At 38.8% G+C, this 17,237-nt stretch overlaps 1 protein-coding gene across 2 annotated transcripts in view; it reads right to left on the reverse strand.

Moving 5' to 3' along the window:
• Bbox1 (gamma-butyrobetaine hydroxylase 1) overlaps positions 1 to 17,237 on the reverse strand; it is a 54,852-nt gene that overhangs the window by 26,495 nt on the left and 11,120 nt on the right. For both annotated transcript variants that reach the window (XM_031371325.1, XM_031371324.1), the window contains exon 4: positions 4,442 to 4,640. In XM_031371325.1, coding sequence (XP_031227185.1) covers positions 4,442 to 4,640 — 199 coding nt within the window. The remainder of the gene's footprint in view (positions 1 to 4,441; positions 4,641 to 17,237) is intronic.

Below are 17,237 nucleotides of genomic sequence, written 5' to 3' on the forward strand. Positions count from 1 at the left end.
GTCACTTGGAAGCTGAGAGGATCGTGTCCCTGCTGCCCTGCGGCTCCCCTGGGAGTCGTGGGGCCTGTCGAGATGCTATTTTCTATCATAAGGCCTGGACTTCAGAAGAAAACACAGGTTCTAATCTCATAGAGCTAGGTTGGCTGAAGGAGACTCCTTCCCAGCAGCCAAGGGGGCTTCCAGGTGAAGGATCAAGCACCAAGAACAGTTGTTGGAAGAGAGAGTCAAAAAGATTAGTTGACTAAGTTAGAAAGACAAGACAAGAAAAACCAATCAACCCACTAACTAACTAACCAACCAATCAAACAACCAACTAACCCAACACAAAAGCCCACTACAATAAACAAACATACAAACAAAACAAAATAAAACTGAAAATAAGACCAGACTTAAACATGCTTGGCATGAGTTTCCTGTCAAGAGAAAATATGACAGGGGACAGAAAGCAAGTACCATGTGTCCTGTGAAAAGAGTTTAGAAAGAAGAGAGTGAAGCAATTCTGAGCAAACAGTGGAGGAGAGGACTATGTCTACCATCATCTCTTACACGCTGACTCCAGCACAGGCACTAAGCAGGTCCTAAAACCATAACTTGATTACCCAACATTTTCTTCAGTCAGGACTTCTGAATGACAGTGGTAATGAGATACAGATGTCTCAGCTTTACTAGTCTATAACAGGCATGAGAGGGAATGGTGTATGTCTGAGTTGAATTAACATAGCGATCAGGAAGAGATGCCATATAACAGTATGGTCAATTAAATAGGTATTTATGATATCACACATAAATAAATATATATCATATACATTTCTTTCATTTAAAAATAAAATTATGCATATTTGTGTGTCTGCATGTGTGGGGGTTTGTGTATATGAGTAGAGGTGGCTGTTGGATCTCTTGAAGCTGGAGTTATAGATGGTTGGGAGCTGCCCAACAACAACGGCTCTGGGAACCGAATTCTGGTCCTTTCAAGAACAGTATATGCGCTTAACTATCGAGCCATCTTTCTGTCCGTCAATGTAGTTTCTTTAAAGGGCATCTTGTTAGTAAGATATTGCCCCATTTTGATCCTACTTTGCACTATATTGAGGGAGAATTTGACCCCTTCGAACTTCTATTGGCATTTGTGAACTGAAATGTTACCTCATTTGCAATATGAAATGTCCCTGGGTTCTTTGAAGTCTGATTTTTTTTTTTTTGTGGAATTCTTATTTCTTTGAATTATGTAGAGAAAGTCAAATGAAATGTTTATATTAACCAGCAAACATCATTTTATATAAGATAAAAACTCAAGCTCAGCTTAGAACAAAATGCCAAGCATAGTTCCTCACACACATTAATATTCAGGGAAAACATTCTGTTTTGTTGGCAATAATTGTTTCTTTAGGGTTTATTCTTGTTTACTCTAATTTGAAATCATGGAAGATGGCACCATTTAGGAAAAGGGTAGTTTAGAATGATTGAGTTAAATTATATCATGAAGTTAAAATAATTTCTTCATTAACAATTTCTTCATATATCTCCAAGGGGCTTCTGAAGGTTCCTTATTTTATGTTTGTTGGTGAGTAGGAATGAGAGTCTTTTTCTCCATTCTCTATTCATTGCTGTAAATAAAGATTTAAATCCTGAAAAATTACAATTATTTTACATTCTTCTTTCTATCTCCATGCATAGTTGATAAAACAGAGAATGGGAGTTTGTTTCCCAGCTCTTAGTCCCTATTACAGGAGAGCTTTCATCATTGGGGCATTAGGATTGTTGAGTGCTGCACATGGTTGCATGAAACAATATTGTACAGAAGAAGGCCTGGCAGATGGCTTGGCAGAATAATGACAAATAACTGAGAAAGTGCAGATATGGAAACTGAAGTGTACTTTGTTCTCAAATTAATTACCAGTTTGACTTAGTTGAACATAAATTAATAATTATAGAATGCTCTGATAACTACTGTATTCATATTCTATTTGGTAGCCTTTTAAAAACAAGTAGGCATTTATCTCTGCCCACTATATATGAAAAATGCCTGAAAATCTGGAGTCTGTTGGTTTTTTTATTTTACAAATCAATCAACCACTGAGATGTTAGCCAAGAACTAGAGACAGCTATCCTTACATCTCAAGCATTTAAAGTTCTCTAGGCTAGTAACTATATTTAAATGGAAAAGAACAGGTAGATATTTGTTTCCTAAGACTATAAGAGATGCTTGTGACAGAGAGTTGTGAGAGTTCAGAGGTTATATAGCACGGGAAATTCTACTGCAGTAGAGACCTGTATGTCTGGCAGGGTTCTTTCCTCTCAACCAGAACTTCTCAACTGTGATTGTGCATGAGAATCCTTGGCTGAGCTCTTAAAGTCCCAATGCAGAAGTCAAATGCCACTCTTGATAAAGAAACTCTCTGAAGTTAGGCCCCAGACATCTGTAGTTGTTAAATGGCCTACTCCAACATGTTGTTGGCTGAGATATGCTATTTTAGGTGCTCTTACAACACTAATAAAATCCACAATTTTTTTTTTTAAATCTCATGTAACCCAAACTTCAATATCGCTTACCCACATTTCAGAGAAGAAGAGCAGAAAAGAAAGCTAATTTCACAGAAGATATTCAATCTATCCCATTCTCCCTTTACACCAAAGTGATAGCCATGTCTGGCATAGGCAAGCAAAACGAAACCAGCATGACAGCAAAACCCTCTGCTAGTTATGGAACTCAGAGAATTAAAACCTGCAGAGAATGTGGCAGTAACTCTGGTAATGCGTGGGGGCCGCTATTGTGAGGTGGTAAGAAAGGGATATGTTAATATGTATGCACTGCGATCATCTGGAGATGGTGTATTTGGATAGTATCAGCCTCTCTGGCTGGGTGCAAAGGTCTTGGATAAATGGAATCAGGAGGAGTAGCAGGTCTGATCTGTTTTGAGAATGGTCCTTTACTATTTATTACAAAAAATTCACAATATTAGATCAGTGGCCAAGTTATTAAGCCCTATTATAGGAACTGTAGAAACAAACTGAAACATATATCAAAGTGTAAATCAGGATTAAGATTCTGACCCTCAGTTAGATAAATGTGTGGTTTGGGCTCTACTAGGAAACTCCAAAAGGTGTGAGACTGCTAATGGTTATAAAGATGTGAAGTACATTCCAATTAACTCAAATGTTTGTTATTTGTAAATGGAAACTAAGCAATACAACTTATAAGAAATTTATTTTGAGTAGTTCTGCTTAATTCAATCTCAAAAGCACCTTCTTATGTATTTTCATCTTTTTTTTTTTTTTTTTTTTTTTTTTTTTTGGTTTCTCAAGACAGAGTTTCTCTGTATAGCCCTGGCTGTTCTGGAACTCACTCTGTAGACCAGGCTGGCCTTGAACTCGGAAATCCGCCTGCTTCTGCCTCCCAAGTGCTGGGACTAAAGATGTGCGCCACCACTGCCCAGCCATCATTTTGTTAGCAGTGAAGTGGAGTTAGATCATAAGAGGCAATGTACTTTGCCTCCTTTATTATTACTTGTGCAAATCTGGATTACAAGTTGACTCTTTGAGCTTCATATTTCCTACTCATGAACTGGAAGATAGTCTTTGTCTTAGAGACTTTAAAAAGAATTAAAAAATATAAATTTGAGGCTCTTAATAATTTCAAATATTTTATTCCCATTTATTGATCTATTATTATTGCAAAATCTACAGAAGCACCAATTCTTGCAGACAGAACTATTGTATACATTTTATATAAAGCAGACTTACTAATAGTGCAACTAAATTCATAAGCTAATGGTTGGGAATAAGTTTGCTATGTTCAAACATGACACAGATTTTGCTATGAATAAATTCACCAAAATGATTAAAGGTAGATGATTGAATGTTCCCGATCATTCGTACATCTTACTCTAAATTAGGGTCAACCTACTCCTATGTTATCACAGTCTTGCAGGTCTGAGGAGGGAGAAGACGTCAGCAAACCATTCAAGGTGCAGCCCGCTGATGCTAGGTGCAGCCCGCTGATGCTAGGTGCAGCCCGCTGATGCTAGGTGCAGCCCGCTGATGCTAGGTGCAGCCTGCTGATGCTAGGTGCAGCCCGCTGATGCTAGGTGCAGCCTGCTGATGCTCAGTAGATTGTTGGCCTGCTAGGTTTAGGCTTAATGTTGCTAGATTTGGTTTTTCAAGAAAAGATAAGTCCACATAAATTTCAAGCCTCTGAATTTTAAAGTGTTGACAATGAATTCTATTTTCTTTCAACATCTTGTGGGCCAAACCAAACTCATATAAATATGCCTGTGTGCTACTAGTGTGCAAACTTTGGCTTGTGAAGCTCTTTCACTTGTAATGCTCTCTACCATGTAAGCTCCAAATAATTTCATTTATCTTGGAATCAAAGCCCACTCCCTTTTGGAAAAAGATCTAACTGTATTTGTCATGGCAGAAAGCAAACCGCCTGAAAACTCACCCATAAAATGTGAGGTACAGGAAGCCAATTCTTTTCCCAAGTTTTATGATCTCACCACGTTTGTCAGCTGCTCCGGTGAGTCTCACAATGCCTACTTTCTTGAGACTGGAAAGCCATTGGTATGCATGGTCATCATCATTTAACACATCTTCAAAATTCAGCGTAGGCAGCTGGAGCTCTGAGCCCCAGTACTGATAGTCTGTGGATTAAAAAAAAAATGAGGAAAAAACTAGATTATGTTGTTTTTATATAAGACCTAACAGTAAAGGAAAACAGTTCTTTGGAGTTGATCTTTGACTTACAGTGTTTACTAAATGTTGGTCATATCAGGAAGGCTGGTCATCAAGTCATTCTTCCTTGACACTGTGCCTGTGATATGACTCTTGCCTACAATGTGTGTGGCCTACAATGGTATTCACTATGTCCTATGTATTCAAAGAATATTGATGAGCTGCTGACACGATGGCCTCTGATATCTCTATCCTTAAGACATCTCAACCAAGAAACTGTCTAGAAGCAACCGTGAGATGTTGTGTGCATAATAGGCAAGTTATACCATCTGACTCCAGTGATAAAATTAGGTTTCTACACTAGACCAATATTGTGATTATTCTGGCGAGAAAGCAGGTACAGATTCTTTTCTCCTCTTATTTCTTCTTCTTGGAAGCTGTCTCTGATCAAGCTGTTCCTTAGGGTCAGCATGATGAAAGTGTGTCCCTGGCATACACAGACCCTTGGGAGTCTGCGCCAAAGTAGATATGGCAGGGGTCCCTTTCTTCTGTCCACTCATTTGTGATGATGAAATGCTCATAAACATGTTTGCTTGAGAAAATAGACATAAAAATTATGAACATGCAAACCACAGTCTCCTAAGGGGAGTGGAAGTCAAAGGGCATGCTTGCTGATCCACTAATGTTCTTTCTTTACTGGGAAGGAAAGAGCCTCACCATAGCAATCTCTCCCAACAAGCAAAAGGATGAGAACAAACTCACTATCATCCTGAGCCACGCTATTTATCCAGCTTGGAAACGTGTTAGGTATGGAATCCATCCCTTAAGCCTTTAGTTTAAGAATGAAAAATGGGTCAGTGGGACTTTTCTTCTTTGAGGTCAACATGGCTATTTCTATTCTTTTTAGGGGATAGTAGATTTGCATGACTAGATATATGCAAATGTAGAGAGCCACTTACTGCACTGGTAAGGGTTAGGGTTAGGGTTAGGGTTAGGGTTAGGGTTAGGGTTAGGGTTAGGGTTAGGGTTGGGGGGGGTTAGGGTTAGGGTTAGGGTTAGGGTTAGGGTTAGGGTTAAGGGTTAGGGTTGAGGGTTAGATTTAGAGACCTCTAGTGTCCAGCTCCATGGAAATCCCCATAGATGTTCAGTAATTTATACATGAGCATACACTATAATTTTTAGGAAAATGGCTTGTATTGTGATGAAAGCTGCATAGGCAGATGCCTAGCATGATAATGTTAAGTATAACTTTCCAAAGCTATGGAAATATCTGTGTGGTTCAGAACCCGAGCTACTAGCCACACGTTGACCCTTGATGTATGAGCAATATAATAGGGAAACATTTTTTTTATTTATTTGTTTTTAATTTGCAGCTAAAATTTGAACCCTTGTATACAAGTGGTGTTGTCTTAGTCAGGAGAAAAAGGAGGCAGAGTGGCCTGGCTAAATTTAAATCATTGTTCTGTCTTTTATCAGCTTGTTCCTATGAGTCTGAGCTTCAGCTTACTTTCCTAAATAGAGATTCTTACATTCTCTCTGCAGCTAATTTGTAACGGTGACATGAGACTATACAGAGAACCGATTATAGCAAATGACACATAATGATTTATAATTATAATGCATCTGCTAACATTTGCTAATAATTTCTAGGAGTCATACATAGAACTTGATGCTTTACAGTTTTATTTCTTTTAATCTACATAACAAATATGTGGGGGTAGATACTTTTAGTACTGCCGAATTTAAAAGAATAGCCCAAGGCGTGTAGCTAACAATGTTAGGTGCTAGTTGGTCAAATCCATGTGACAGAACCCAATGGTTACTTGAACATATAACTTGACGGTTCGAAATACTATCATCATGAACATTTTTAAAGTTATAATTACATTTACTATCAAAGTATGATGGTTATTTTCCTTTGTTTTTCTATGGTGCCAAGACTGAGTTGAGAGCTCTTGTAGGACAGGCAAATGCTTCATCTAAGTTTTAAATTTAAAAATTTAAAATCAGTCCTTTTTCCTCACCCAGTACCAGATCAGGTTCCCCTCTCCCCCCAACTCCCCATACCCATTGACTTTCCCTCCCAGGTCCCTCCCTTCCTCCTCACTTGTGATTGCTTTCTTCTCTTTCCCAAGTGGGACTGAGGCATCCTTACTTGGGCACTTCTTGTTGACCTTTTTAAATTCTGTAGACTGTATCTTGGGTATTCTGTACTTTTTTTTTTTTTGGCTAATATCCACTTATTAGTGAGTACAAACCATGCATATTCTTTTGGGTCTGAGTTACCTCACTCAGGATGATATTTTCTAGCCCTGAGGGCCAGCAGAAAGAATGAAAACAGGCAATCTTAGGAAATAGGAGGTTGGGGAGGGAACCCTCCAGAATGCACCAGAGACCTGGGAGGTAAGAGACTCTCATGAATCATAGGAAAGGACCTTAGATGAAATGTCTGACAGTAGGGAGAGGGAACTTATAGAGCCCACTCCAGCAGGAAAAGAGGGCATAAAGTAAGGGATGGGGTTGCGATCCTACAGCCACATCTCTGACCCATAATTGTTCCTGTCTGAAAGAATTACAGGGATGGAAATGAAGAAGAGCCTGAGGAAAGAAGGTCCAACGACAGGTCCAAAATGGGATCCAGCTCAAGGGGAGGTCCGAAGACCTGACACTATTACTGAGGCTATGGAGTGCTCACAAAAAGGGACCTATCATGACTGTCCTCCGAAAGACCCAACAAGCAGCTGAAAGAATCAGATGCAGATATTTGCACCCAACCAATGGACAGAGCAGCTGATGCCTGTTGTTGAATTAGAGAAGGCTGAAAGAAGCTGAGGAGAAGGGTGATCTTGAAGGAGCACCAGCAGTCTCAATTAATTTGAACCCTCAAGATCTGTCAAACACTGGACCACCAAACAGACAGCATACACCAGCTGATATGAGACCCCCAACACACATACAGTAAAGGACTCCTGTGTCTGTGTTCATTGAGAGATGATGCACCTAACCCTCAAGAGACTGGAGGCCCCAGGGAATTTAGAGGTCAGGTGGTGTGGTGGGTGGGGCATTCACATGGAGACAAGGGGGTTGGGGAGGATGTGTGGGATGTGGAGCATTCAGAGGGTGGATGGGGGCACAGGGAATGGAATATGGAGTGTAAAATCAAATTTTATAAAAAACTAAAATCAGATTTTTCATTTTGAAATACCTACAAATGTTTTGCTGCAATCAGAGACCAAAGGTCAAAGGCAATTGTGAACTGGTAGCAGAATATAAGCCACTGACATGCTTCACTGTTTAAAATGTGATTTGCAGAGATGGTGCTATGAGTAGCTCCTTGCCAAATCCAACCGTCGATCTTGAACATACATTAATTTAATTATCAGACAGGATACTGTATTTCACTAAACATGGCTTACAAAGAACTCTGTGATGTCCACACAGAATAATTAAACATCAACATCCAGAGAATGATTTCAAAACATGTTCCTGTTTTCCTCCAATAGCAAAGGAGAAACGTCAGGGGATGCAAAAGAAAATACATTTGACTAGAGTCAAACATTTGTCCGGAGAATACATTAACAACAAATGTAAGTTTCACACTTGGGTCTGCATACATAAACAGAACAGAAATGATGGAATACTTAAGGTATGGGCCACCCTTCCTCATTTAACTTATGGCCTTACTAATGAATACTTCCTTGAACATGCGCTTCACACATCATAAAATTTATGATCGGGCTCCATGCCGGGTTTCAAGGAACTGTTTGTGTAAGCGTTCCTACTGAGGGCTAAACATCACATTCCTGGGCCCTGAGTTATGTTTCAGAAAGGAAAAGACACAAAGAAGGTCTTTAGTTAGAGATTCATGAGCACAGAAAGCTGGTTTTCAAATGTTATTTCAAAAATTTAGGACCTCCTGTCCACCTGCACCCTGATGGGCTTTTGGCTCTGAAATGGCTTCTCTAATGTACACAGTATCAGTTAAATTTTTACTCTTTTCTTAATATTGTCATGGTATGTTAATTATATTTCAGTTTATAATAATGTATAATAAAATAATGTGACAATTATTTTATTATATATCATGGCTTTTTTCTTACGAATAACTTTTGTTGTTTTATTTTTTGTTTTTGTTTTTTGTTTTGGTTTTTTCGAGACAGGGTTTCTCTGTGTAGCCCTGGCTGTCCTGGAACTCACTCTGTAGACCAGGCTGGCCTTGAACTCAGAAATCTGCCTGCCTCTGCCTCCCAAGTGCTGGGATTAAAGGTGTGCGCCACCACTGCCTGGCATAAATGAGAGCTCCGCTAAGACACAATTCTGCTTCCTAAAAGTGGAAAGAAGTCAGAGGAAAGAAATGGGAATTGAGTCTCTTTCCTTCACTAGATGGATGGTGTACTCTTCTAATTCTTGTCCACTGAAGTCTACATATCTCTCAGGATTCTGCTCACTTGTCCTCTCAACATTGAGATGAGATGAGGACCTGAAGGCAAGAAGGCAATGTGGTGGAAACCTTGGAAGCACTAAGAGGGAGGGAAGCCTCTGGAAGGACTGCTAGTGTATGGCTGCTGCTGCTGGCACCAGTGTTCACCAGTGTGGGACCTTGTGGAGACACTTCTGTATACATCTGTACTGTCTTGTCTATGGAGCAAATATCATAGTACTCTTTGTTGACTGACAGCTTCTCTTTTTAGAATCCACATCTGGGTCTTTCCAGATATGAATATCCTTTCATTCCAGAAAAGAGACTGGTAGTTTCATAGTATGACAATAGTGGCATTTATAGCCACTATTGAAGTGTAGCAATAGCCTCTGAAATGGCTTGCTTCTGGAAACGTGCTGGGTCTGCTAAGCAAGGGTGAGGTGTTTCCTTCTTGGCTCAGACTTGATACATACCACAGTGCTTATCTCTTCATGTTGAAATCTTATTCCACATCTATTTGTTTGAAAATATTACACTCATGCATAAAGATTGGATACTTATAATCTTTGTAAGAATGCTTAAGTATTACAATTGAGTTCCCTGTTTGGAAAATTGGATAGATAGGTAAAGAAACAAACACAAATGCAAATATATAATAATAAAACTATTGTGTCAAGTGCTTATGAAGTTTGTAATAATGGTAAACAGTTGCTGGGAGTGGAGAGTGAACTAGTTCAGACACAGCACTTCATCTCTTCCTATTCCACTAGATAGCAAGAGCCTCACAAACAATGGAGACCATGTTATTTGTCTTTATTTCCCTATTAATAATGTCTTTCCCATCCTTCTGCCTAAAAGGCATGCCAGGGAGAGTATCAAGTATATTTTTACAGAGCATATTGTGTTCTGTATCTTTAATCTTTCCTCACTTGAATTTGACTCAAGGCAAATCTAAGTCTTTTATTTTGAAGATTTATTTATTTTTATTGTATGTTTACAAATGTTTTATCTCCATGTATGTAAGTGTATCATATGTTGGCAGTACTTGCAGAGGTCAGATGAGGGCATCAGATCCCTTAGAACTGGAGTTACAGATGGTTGTGAGCCACCACATGGGTTCTCTGGAAGAGCAGAAGCACAGAGACATCTCTCTAGCCCATCTCTAAAGTCTAGTGTGAATTGCACGTGAATATATAAATGTGGCTTGTAAACAAATCTAAGCTTTGTGGAAGAAGAGAGACACATTTGTTTTTTTAATTTATGACATTGGAATATTGTATATCCAAGCTCTGTGACAAGAATGGCTACCTATCTGGAGAATGCAACACATAAAACATTCAAGTGGCATGTGTAGGATGTCTAAATGTGAAGGAGGAGCACTTTGGATTCCAGGCTTTCTTCTAAGCACTAGACATCGATCAATTCATGAAACCTTTACAACAACTCCATCATTCCTTCAGTTTATAGATAAGGACATGGACACAGGAGCCTAGATAAGAACCCAACAGCACACAGATAACATTTGTGTCCAGATTGAAGCAGCTAGCCCCTCAGACTGCAGACACTGAGAAGAGAGAGCTGCATACTAAAGAGAAATCAGCTCAAAAGAATGTTAGGAAACAGGATTGTTATCCAAGATTTAGAATAGACCAAGAAAACAGGTAATTCCATCTTACTCTCTGACCTTTCTGTGGCTACCCTGGAAGATATCAAAAAATAAGATTACTGAACCCTGTCTTTCTTGATCTTAATTGCCTGGCATGCATATACGTGTGGAACAGCTAACTGAAGGTAAATACCAAACTTCACAAACGTCATCCTTATGCAGAGGCACAATCTGTGTGCCACTTTTCTTTTAAAGATTTATTCTTAAGCATGCATGTGTGTGTGTGTGTGTGTGTGTGTGTGTGTGTGTGTGTGTGTGTGTGACATGTGTATGACTTCCCACAGAGGCAAGAAGTGAGTGTTGAGTGACAGAATCCTTTAAGCAGTAGTTACAGTTGAGAGCTGCTTAACTTCGGAGCTGGGAACTGAACTTAGGTTCTTTGGAAGAGCAGGATGCACACTTAACTTCTATGTCATCTCTCCAGTGCTTCCATCTTTCTGTAAACTCCAGTTGTCCATTTAGAATCACACTGAATATAGACATCACAGAGATGTCATAAGGTCAGCTGCTATGCTATTTTTCTAATGAGACTAAATTGCTTTCTCCTCATATGACTTCATGGTTTGTGAGAACCTATCTGCAGCATTCTCTTTTCCTTCTGATGTTATATTTTAATGTGCAAAAGTTCCATGATTTCCTCAGTGGAATGCAGTTATAAGTGGTCCGGACCATGCCCTCATAGTGAGCTCACTGCTATATTTTTACTAATAAGATCATATCTCTTTGGCAGCTTTAACCTTATTGGCTCATCGTAGCTCTCCTGTTAACCAGAAAGATAAGAACTGAGTGTTCTCTGAGTATTCTGTTGCTCACATACTTCATTTCTGAAACTGGTTCATTGCAAAATCCACACGGTTCCATCTGACAGGGACCTGTGTTAAGTCGATGACTTGGAATTTTGAACAGTCATTTTTGGGTTCAATGCTTTCCATCTGCATAGACTTTGGGAGGCATGAAACTCTGTGTTTGAGCTCTGTCTAAATAACAAGGTATAAAAAAATAAGCATCCAAGCTGTGGAACCTGAATGAGATAATACCAGTGAAAAATGAAGTGACTTCACTGCCTAATTGAATCTGCCTTTGTGCTACAAGTACTGAATATAACTAGATGAAGAGACTAGAGTAACTGCTCTCCCTCCATGCCATGCATCTATAGTTAAAAATACACAAACTCTTCTAGCTCTTTATCACAGTCTCTAATCTCAAATTTCCCCACATCTTCCTCTATTTTGGTCTCAGAAAGTGATTTTTACTCATTTCAGTGTAAAAATAAATGAATGAAAAAACTCAAGAAATCTCATCCACTCCCATGTTGACACTGACTAATTGCTGTGTTTGTGTATTTATCACTGGGAGGAACTACAGGCAAGTCAGCACATTTTCCAGGGGCCTCTTTCACCACCATTACTCCTAAGGGCTTAAATCCTTTTCTTGTTTTTCTCTCTCTTGCATTTTCAACTGCAGAATATGATAGAGGTTATTCAATAGTCACCCATCAGGATAATGAATGAATAAATGCCCAGTGCATGGTAGATACTCAATCAGCTAGGCCTGTTACCACAATGGTTATTTATCAGGATTTAATTATCTAGTAGAGTAGATAATGACCAGTCAATGCAACACCTGTAGTGGCAGATGAGTGCACACACATGGATCTCAGTGGTCACAGAAAGGAGGAAGGTGTTTATTAATGCAGATACTCTTTGGTCAACTCAGGCTCTGTTGCTCTTTGTTACTCTTTGAACTAGTTTTAAATTTCTAGTGACCTCATTTATTGCTGAGATTAAATAGGTCAATACTTAATAAACAATCTCAGTAATTCATATGGTAAATGCTTAAACACAAGAAGAAGGAAATATGGTGGCAGTAGAGTCTACATAGGGTTGAAAGTAGATCTGGTAAGATGTGGCCATGACGGCTTATTTTGATGATGAAACAAATTCAATGGTGCAAATACCTATATTTCATGAGACTCCCACATCTGATCAAGAATGGTTTTGGCTCACAAGAAACTCAAGAAGAAGGAAGACCAAAATGTGGACACTTCATTCCTTCTTAAAAGGGGGAACAAAATACCCATGGAAGGAGTTGCAGAGACTATGGAGCAGAGACTGAAGGAAGGACAATCCAGCCTGATATAGCTGTCTCCTGAGAGGCTCTGACAGTACCTGACTAATACAGAAGTAGAGGCTCACAGCCATCCATTGAACTGAGTACAGGGTCCCCAATGAAGGAGTTAGAGAAAGGACCCAAGGAGCTGAAGGGTTTCAGCTTAGGAAGAACAACATTATGAACTAACGAGTACCCTCAGGGACTAAACCACCAACCAAGGAGTACACATGGTGGAACTGATTGCTTCGGCAGCATGTGTATAGTAGAGGGTGGCCAAGTCGGTCATCAATGGGAGGAGAGGCCCATGGCTCTGTGAAGGTTCTGTGCCTCAGTGTAGGGTAATGCCAGGGCCAGTAAGAGGGAGAGGGTGGGGTGACAAGCAGGGGGAGGGGGGAGGGAACAGGGATTTGTTGTTGTTGTTGTTTTCAGGAGAAACTGGGAAAGGGGAAATCATATGACATGTAAATAAGAAAATATCTAATAAAAATAATTTTGAAAATAAAAAAAGTATATGTTGATATGAAAATATATTTGTGGTGGACAACAAGAATTTTCATATTTTGGATTTTAGAGTCTGACTTGGCAAGTACAAGTTTACTTCCTGTGTGTTGCAGGAAATATTTAAAAAAACAAAACAAAACAAAACAAAACATGGCCCAGCGCTTGTGCCATCAATTCTCTGCCCCAGCAGATTGGCCGGCCATGCCCTGGCAGGCAATGGCCGGCCTGTTTTTATCTCCTCAAGACTTTTACTCAGAACTCCACAAACTCTCCACCCAGCTCACTAGGTTCTCACTGGCACATCATTACCATGCCAACCAGTGCTTCATATCCCCCAAGGCCTTTGTGATACACATCTGGCAAACCCACCTTTCTCCTTGAACCAAATGAGTCTACATGTGAAGGAAAACTCAACACAAACTTAGTTCAGAAACAATAGTAACTCAATCTCTGGGCTCAACAACTAAAACCTAATCTTGTAAACCTTATTAAAATCTGATTCCTGGGGTTGGAGAGATGGCTCAGCAGTTAAGAACACTGCCTGCTCTTCGGAAGGTCCTGAGTTCAAGTCCCAGCAACCATATGGTGGCTCACAACCATCCATAATGAGATCTGACACCCTCTTCTGTGCATCTGAAGACAGCTACAATGTACTTAGATATAATAATAAGTAAATCTTTAAAAAAAGAAAAAAAAAGAATGGTTTTGGCTTATATCACATGAGTTAGGCTATGAGCATTTCTTGCTAATGAAAAAGAAAACCACACATATGTGCCTCTTGCTTTTTGACAAAGATTTGTAAATATATTCTCTGCACTATACTAACTACCTTTTCAGCATTATAAGAAACTTAAGTAAACACAGTTCTCCTTGAGAAAACCAGTTCTGTACAAATCTCTTTCTATGTGAAAGGCAAGTATATTTGAGAGACTCTGACAGTTACCTGTGAGTTTTCACTTCTTGAGGCATGTGCTTTGCAAACAAAGTGGGGATTCTAGCTACAGGCAGAGAAGTCAATCTGATGAAATGCATGGTAAAGAAAGGTTTGGCTGTAAAAGGGGCACATGCGGTTGAGAGTAGATGGATTTTGGTGTGCAATGTTCTCAGTTTTCATTGCTGAAAAAATGTAATAAACTAGTTCAATGGGGAGATTTTCTTTAAATTATCTCATTTTTTAAAAAGAAGTTCAGTTTTCAATAATAAAAGTCATTAAATTCAGAGAGTAATGTAAAATTTTTTAGCAACAAAGAGATAGGAAAAGCAAGGATTCATTCACGTTGAAATTAATTAAAAAACAAGAAATCTGGTTTTCTATATATGCTGTATAATGTTATGTTTTTTTCCATTTTATCTCAGTCAATCCACAAAATAAAATTATCTACAATTATTTAAAATCCACAAAATAAAAATGAGTGCATAATTATGTAAATTCCACTTGTAAGTTAAGATATGATTGAATAAAAACTTCATATTCTATTCAAGAAAAGTTAAATTTATTAATATTGTGTGTGCACACTGTGTATATGCCAATGTGTGTACCACAGCACACCTGTGGAGGTCTGAGGACAACTTGTGTACTCAGATCTTTCTTCCACATTTATGTGGGTTCTGAGGACTGCACTCAGGTCTTGAAACAAGTGCTTTTATCCATTGATCTATCTTGCTTGCCAAACTTTACTTTAATAAATATTAAACTTTGCTTCAAAATTTGCTCACATATTTATCTGGAAAAGCCACATCCCAGGTACTGAAAGTCAAGTTTTAAAAATGGCAAAGATTAGAGAATATGACCTGCCATATATTATCCTACTAACAAACACTATATTTTTCTTAAATGCAAATTCTATCCCCTTCTTCTCATAAGCTCCTGTTGTCTTCCATACAATTTTTTTATAGAGCATTTTATGGCCATATTTCTTCCCCTCCCTTCCCATATGGTTCACTCAATAGAGACTCAACACATCCATGACTAAGGCCATTCTACAGGATAAGAGGCAGGTTACGATAAAAGAAAAGTCAAAGGGTATGTAGGAGGTGTTCATGGACTTGGAGGCACTTATGATAACATATTAATTTAATCAAAACCAGTCAAACAAAAACCCAAAAATATACAATGTAGTGGAAAGGCTTAGAGCAATGATCTCAAACCTGTAAAGGTTTTGAACCAATTTCTTTGTTTTGCCAATAGAAAATAACCCAAAGGATGAAGAGAATGGTATACGGAAACACTACGTTGGAAAAAAAACCCTCATCCTTGCCCACAGTCCACCAAGCAGCCTAGGCAAATTATTTCTTCCTTTGGTCTTTGAGTCTCCTCTGCTGCCTAACAATTTTAACCTCTCAATATCTAGCTCACTGTACTTTCTGAAATTCATCCTTCTATTTTTCACTTCTGTGGTTTCCTGCTTGTCCTTCTCTCTGTGGGGATTTCCTTCTTTCTCTCTCTTCCTGTGAAACTATTCCTTAAAACTCAGTGTGGGTATCAACCTCTCATTTCTTCATATCCTTTGCTTTATATCATGGTCAATCTTCAGCATATGGTCTTAATGTACTTAATGTATTACATGTCCAGGCCTTCTTTTTTACCTTGGCATTTCCTTACATAGTTCCCTGCACAAAATAGATGCCAAATGTCTGTGCAGCTGAATGGACATGCATGAGAGAAATGATATTCTCCACATCTTCCTTTCAGCTCCGAGGGACAGTCTGGTCCTGTGCACAGCTGATTGTCATTTATCTTTTCATTTTGTGTTTGGCAGCCTGTGCCAAGAGAAGGGAAGTGGTGTGCATCTGGACTCCAGATTTTCTAAGCCCTGTAGCCCTCATTCCAAAGGAGAAGCAGAGGAGGAAGATTGCTATGGGGGCTAAAAACACAAAGTGCTTTCACCAGTGGAACTCACTTTGTTTACATGGTTGGAACACTAATATTTGAAAGCTCACATTGCACTAGGTATCAAATTCTATAGGCAAAAAAGAAAAAAAAAAGTCATCCAACCAATACTCTAAAAATTGCACGGTAATTTCTTCTCTTGCCCATCAACTGCACAGCTTGGAAATATATTTTAAAATGAACCTTGTTTTAAAGTATTAAATACTTTCCTGTGTCTACCTAACAGCCAGTTCTTATGTTATTCATGTTTGCAGTCTGTTGTCGTGACCAGCTTTTTCCACTACTCAATGGAATGTACTATCATTTCCATTTTGCTACTGCCTGATAGTACCAAGGAATGTAAGCTATAAAAAAGAAATAGCTTCACTCATCAGGAAATATTAATGGAGGAGGTGTGGCAGTTCCTCCTTTAACATTTAAAAGCTTAAGCTGTGATAATAAAAATGTTGACTTTTACTTCCTGAAATGACACAGAGAAGAACTTAAAGGCAATTAAAGCAAAATCCAAATGGATTGCAAAACTAGGGCAGAGTTAACAAAAACAAAAACAAAAACAAAAAACCTGAATACCAGAAGAAATCTAAAATTAAAAATTCAAGATATTGCTATTTGACTTAGATAATGGCTGTAAAATTATGTTATTGTTGACCCCTCTTCTACCCCAGGAATTCAGAAACACACTCTGAAGGAATGTGGATGAATGGTTTCCCTATATACTCATCTATTTTCAACCATCTAGCAGGGATAGATGAAAGAAAATGGATTCTTGGTTCAGACACAGCAATAGAACAAATCCTTATCAGCTGTCACAGTGGTGAGATCACACACCTAGAGGAACTGAATTCTTGACAAGACTGGCCTGTGTTGAAAGAGAAGGGAAAACTCTGGTACCCTGTGATTGATATCCACAGGAAAAAGGAAAGTGGCCTGGCAAGTTGATTCGTAAGTAACATCTCTACTTCTAGTGAACTGCCCGT

The sequence above is a fragment of the Mastomys coucha genome, unplaced genomic scaffold, assembly GCF_008632895.1.
Source record: "Mastomys coucha isolate ucsf_1 unplaced genomic scaffold, UCSF_Mcou_1 pScaffold15, whole genome shotgun sequence".
Lineage (NCBI taxonomy): Eukaryota > Metazoa > Chordata > Mammalia > Rodentia > Muridae > Mastomys > Mastomys coucha.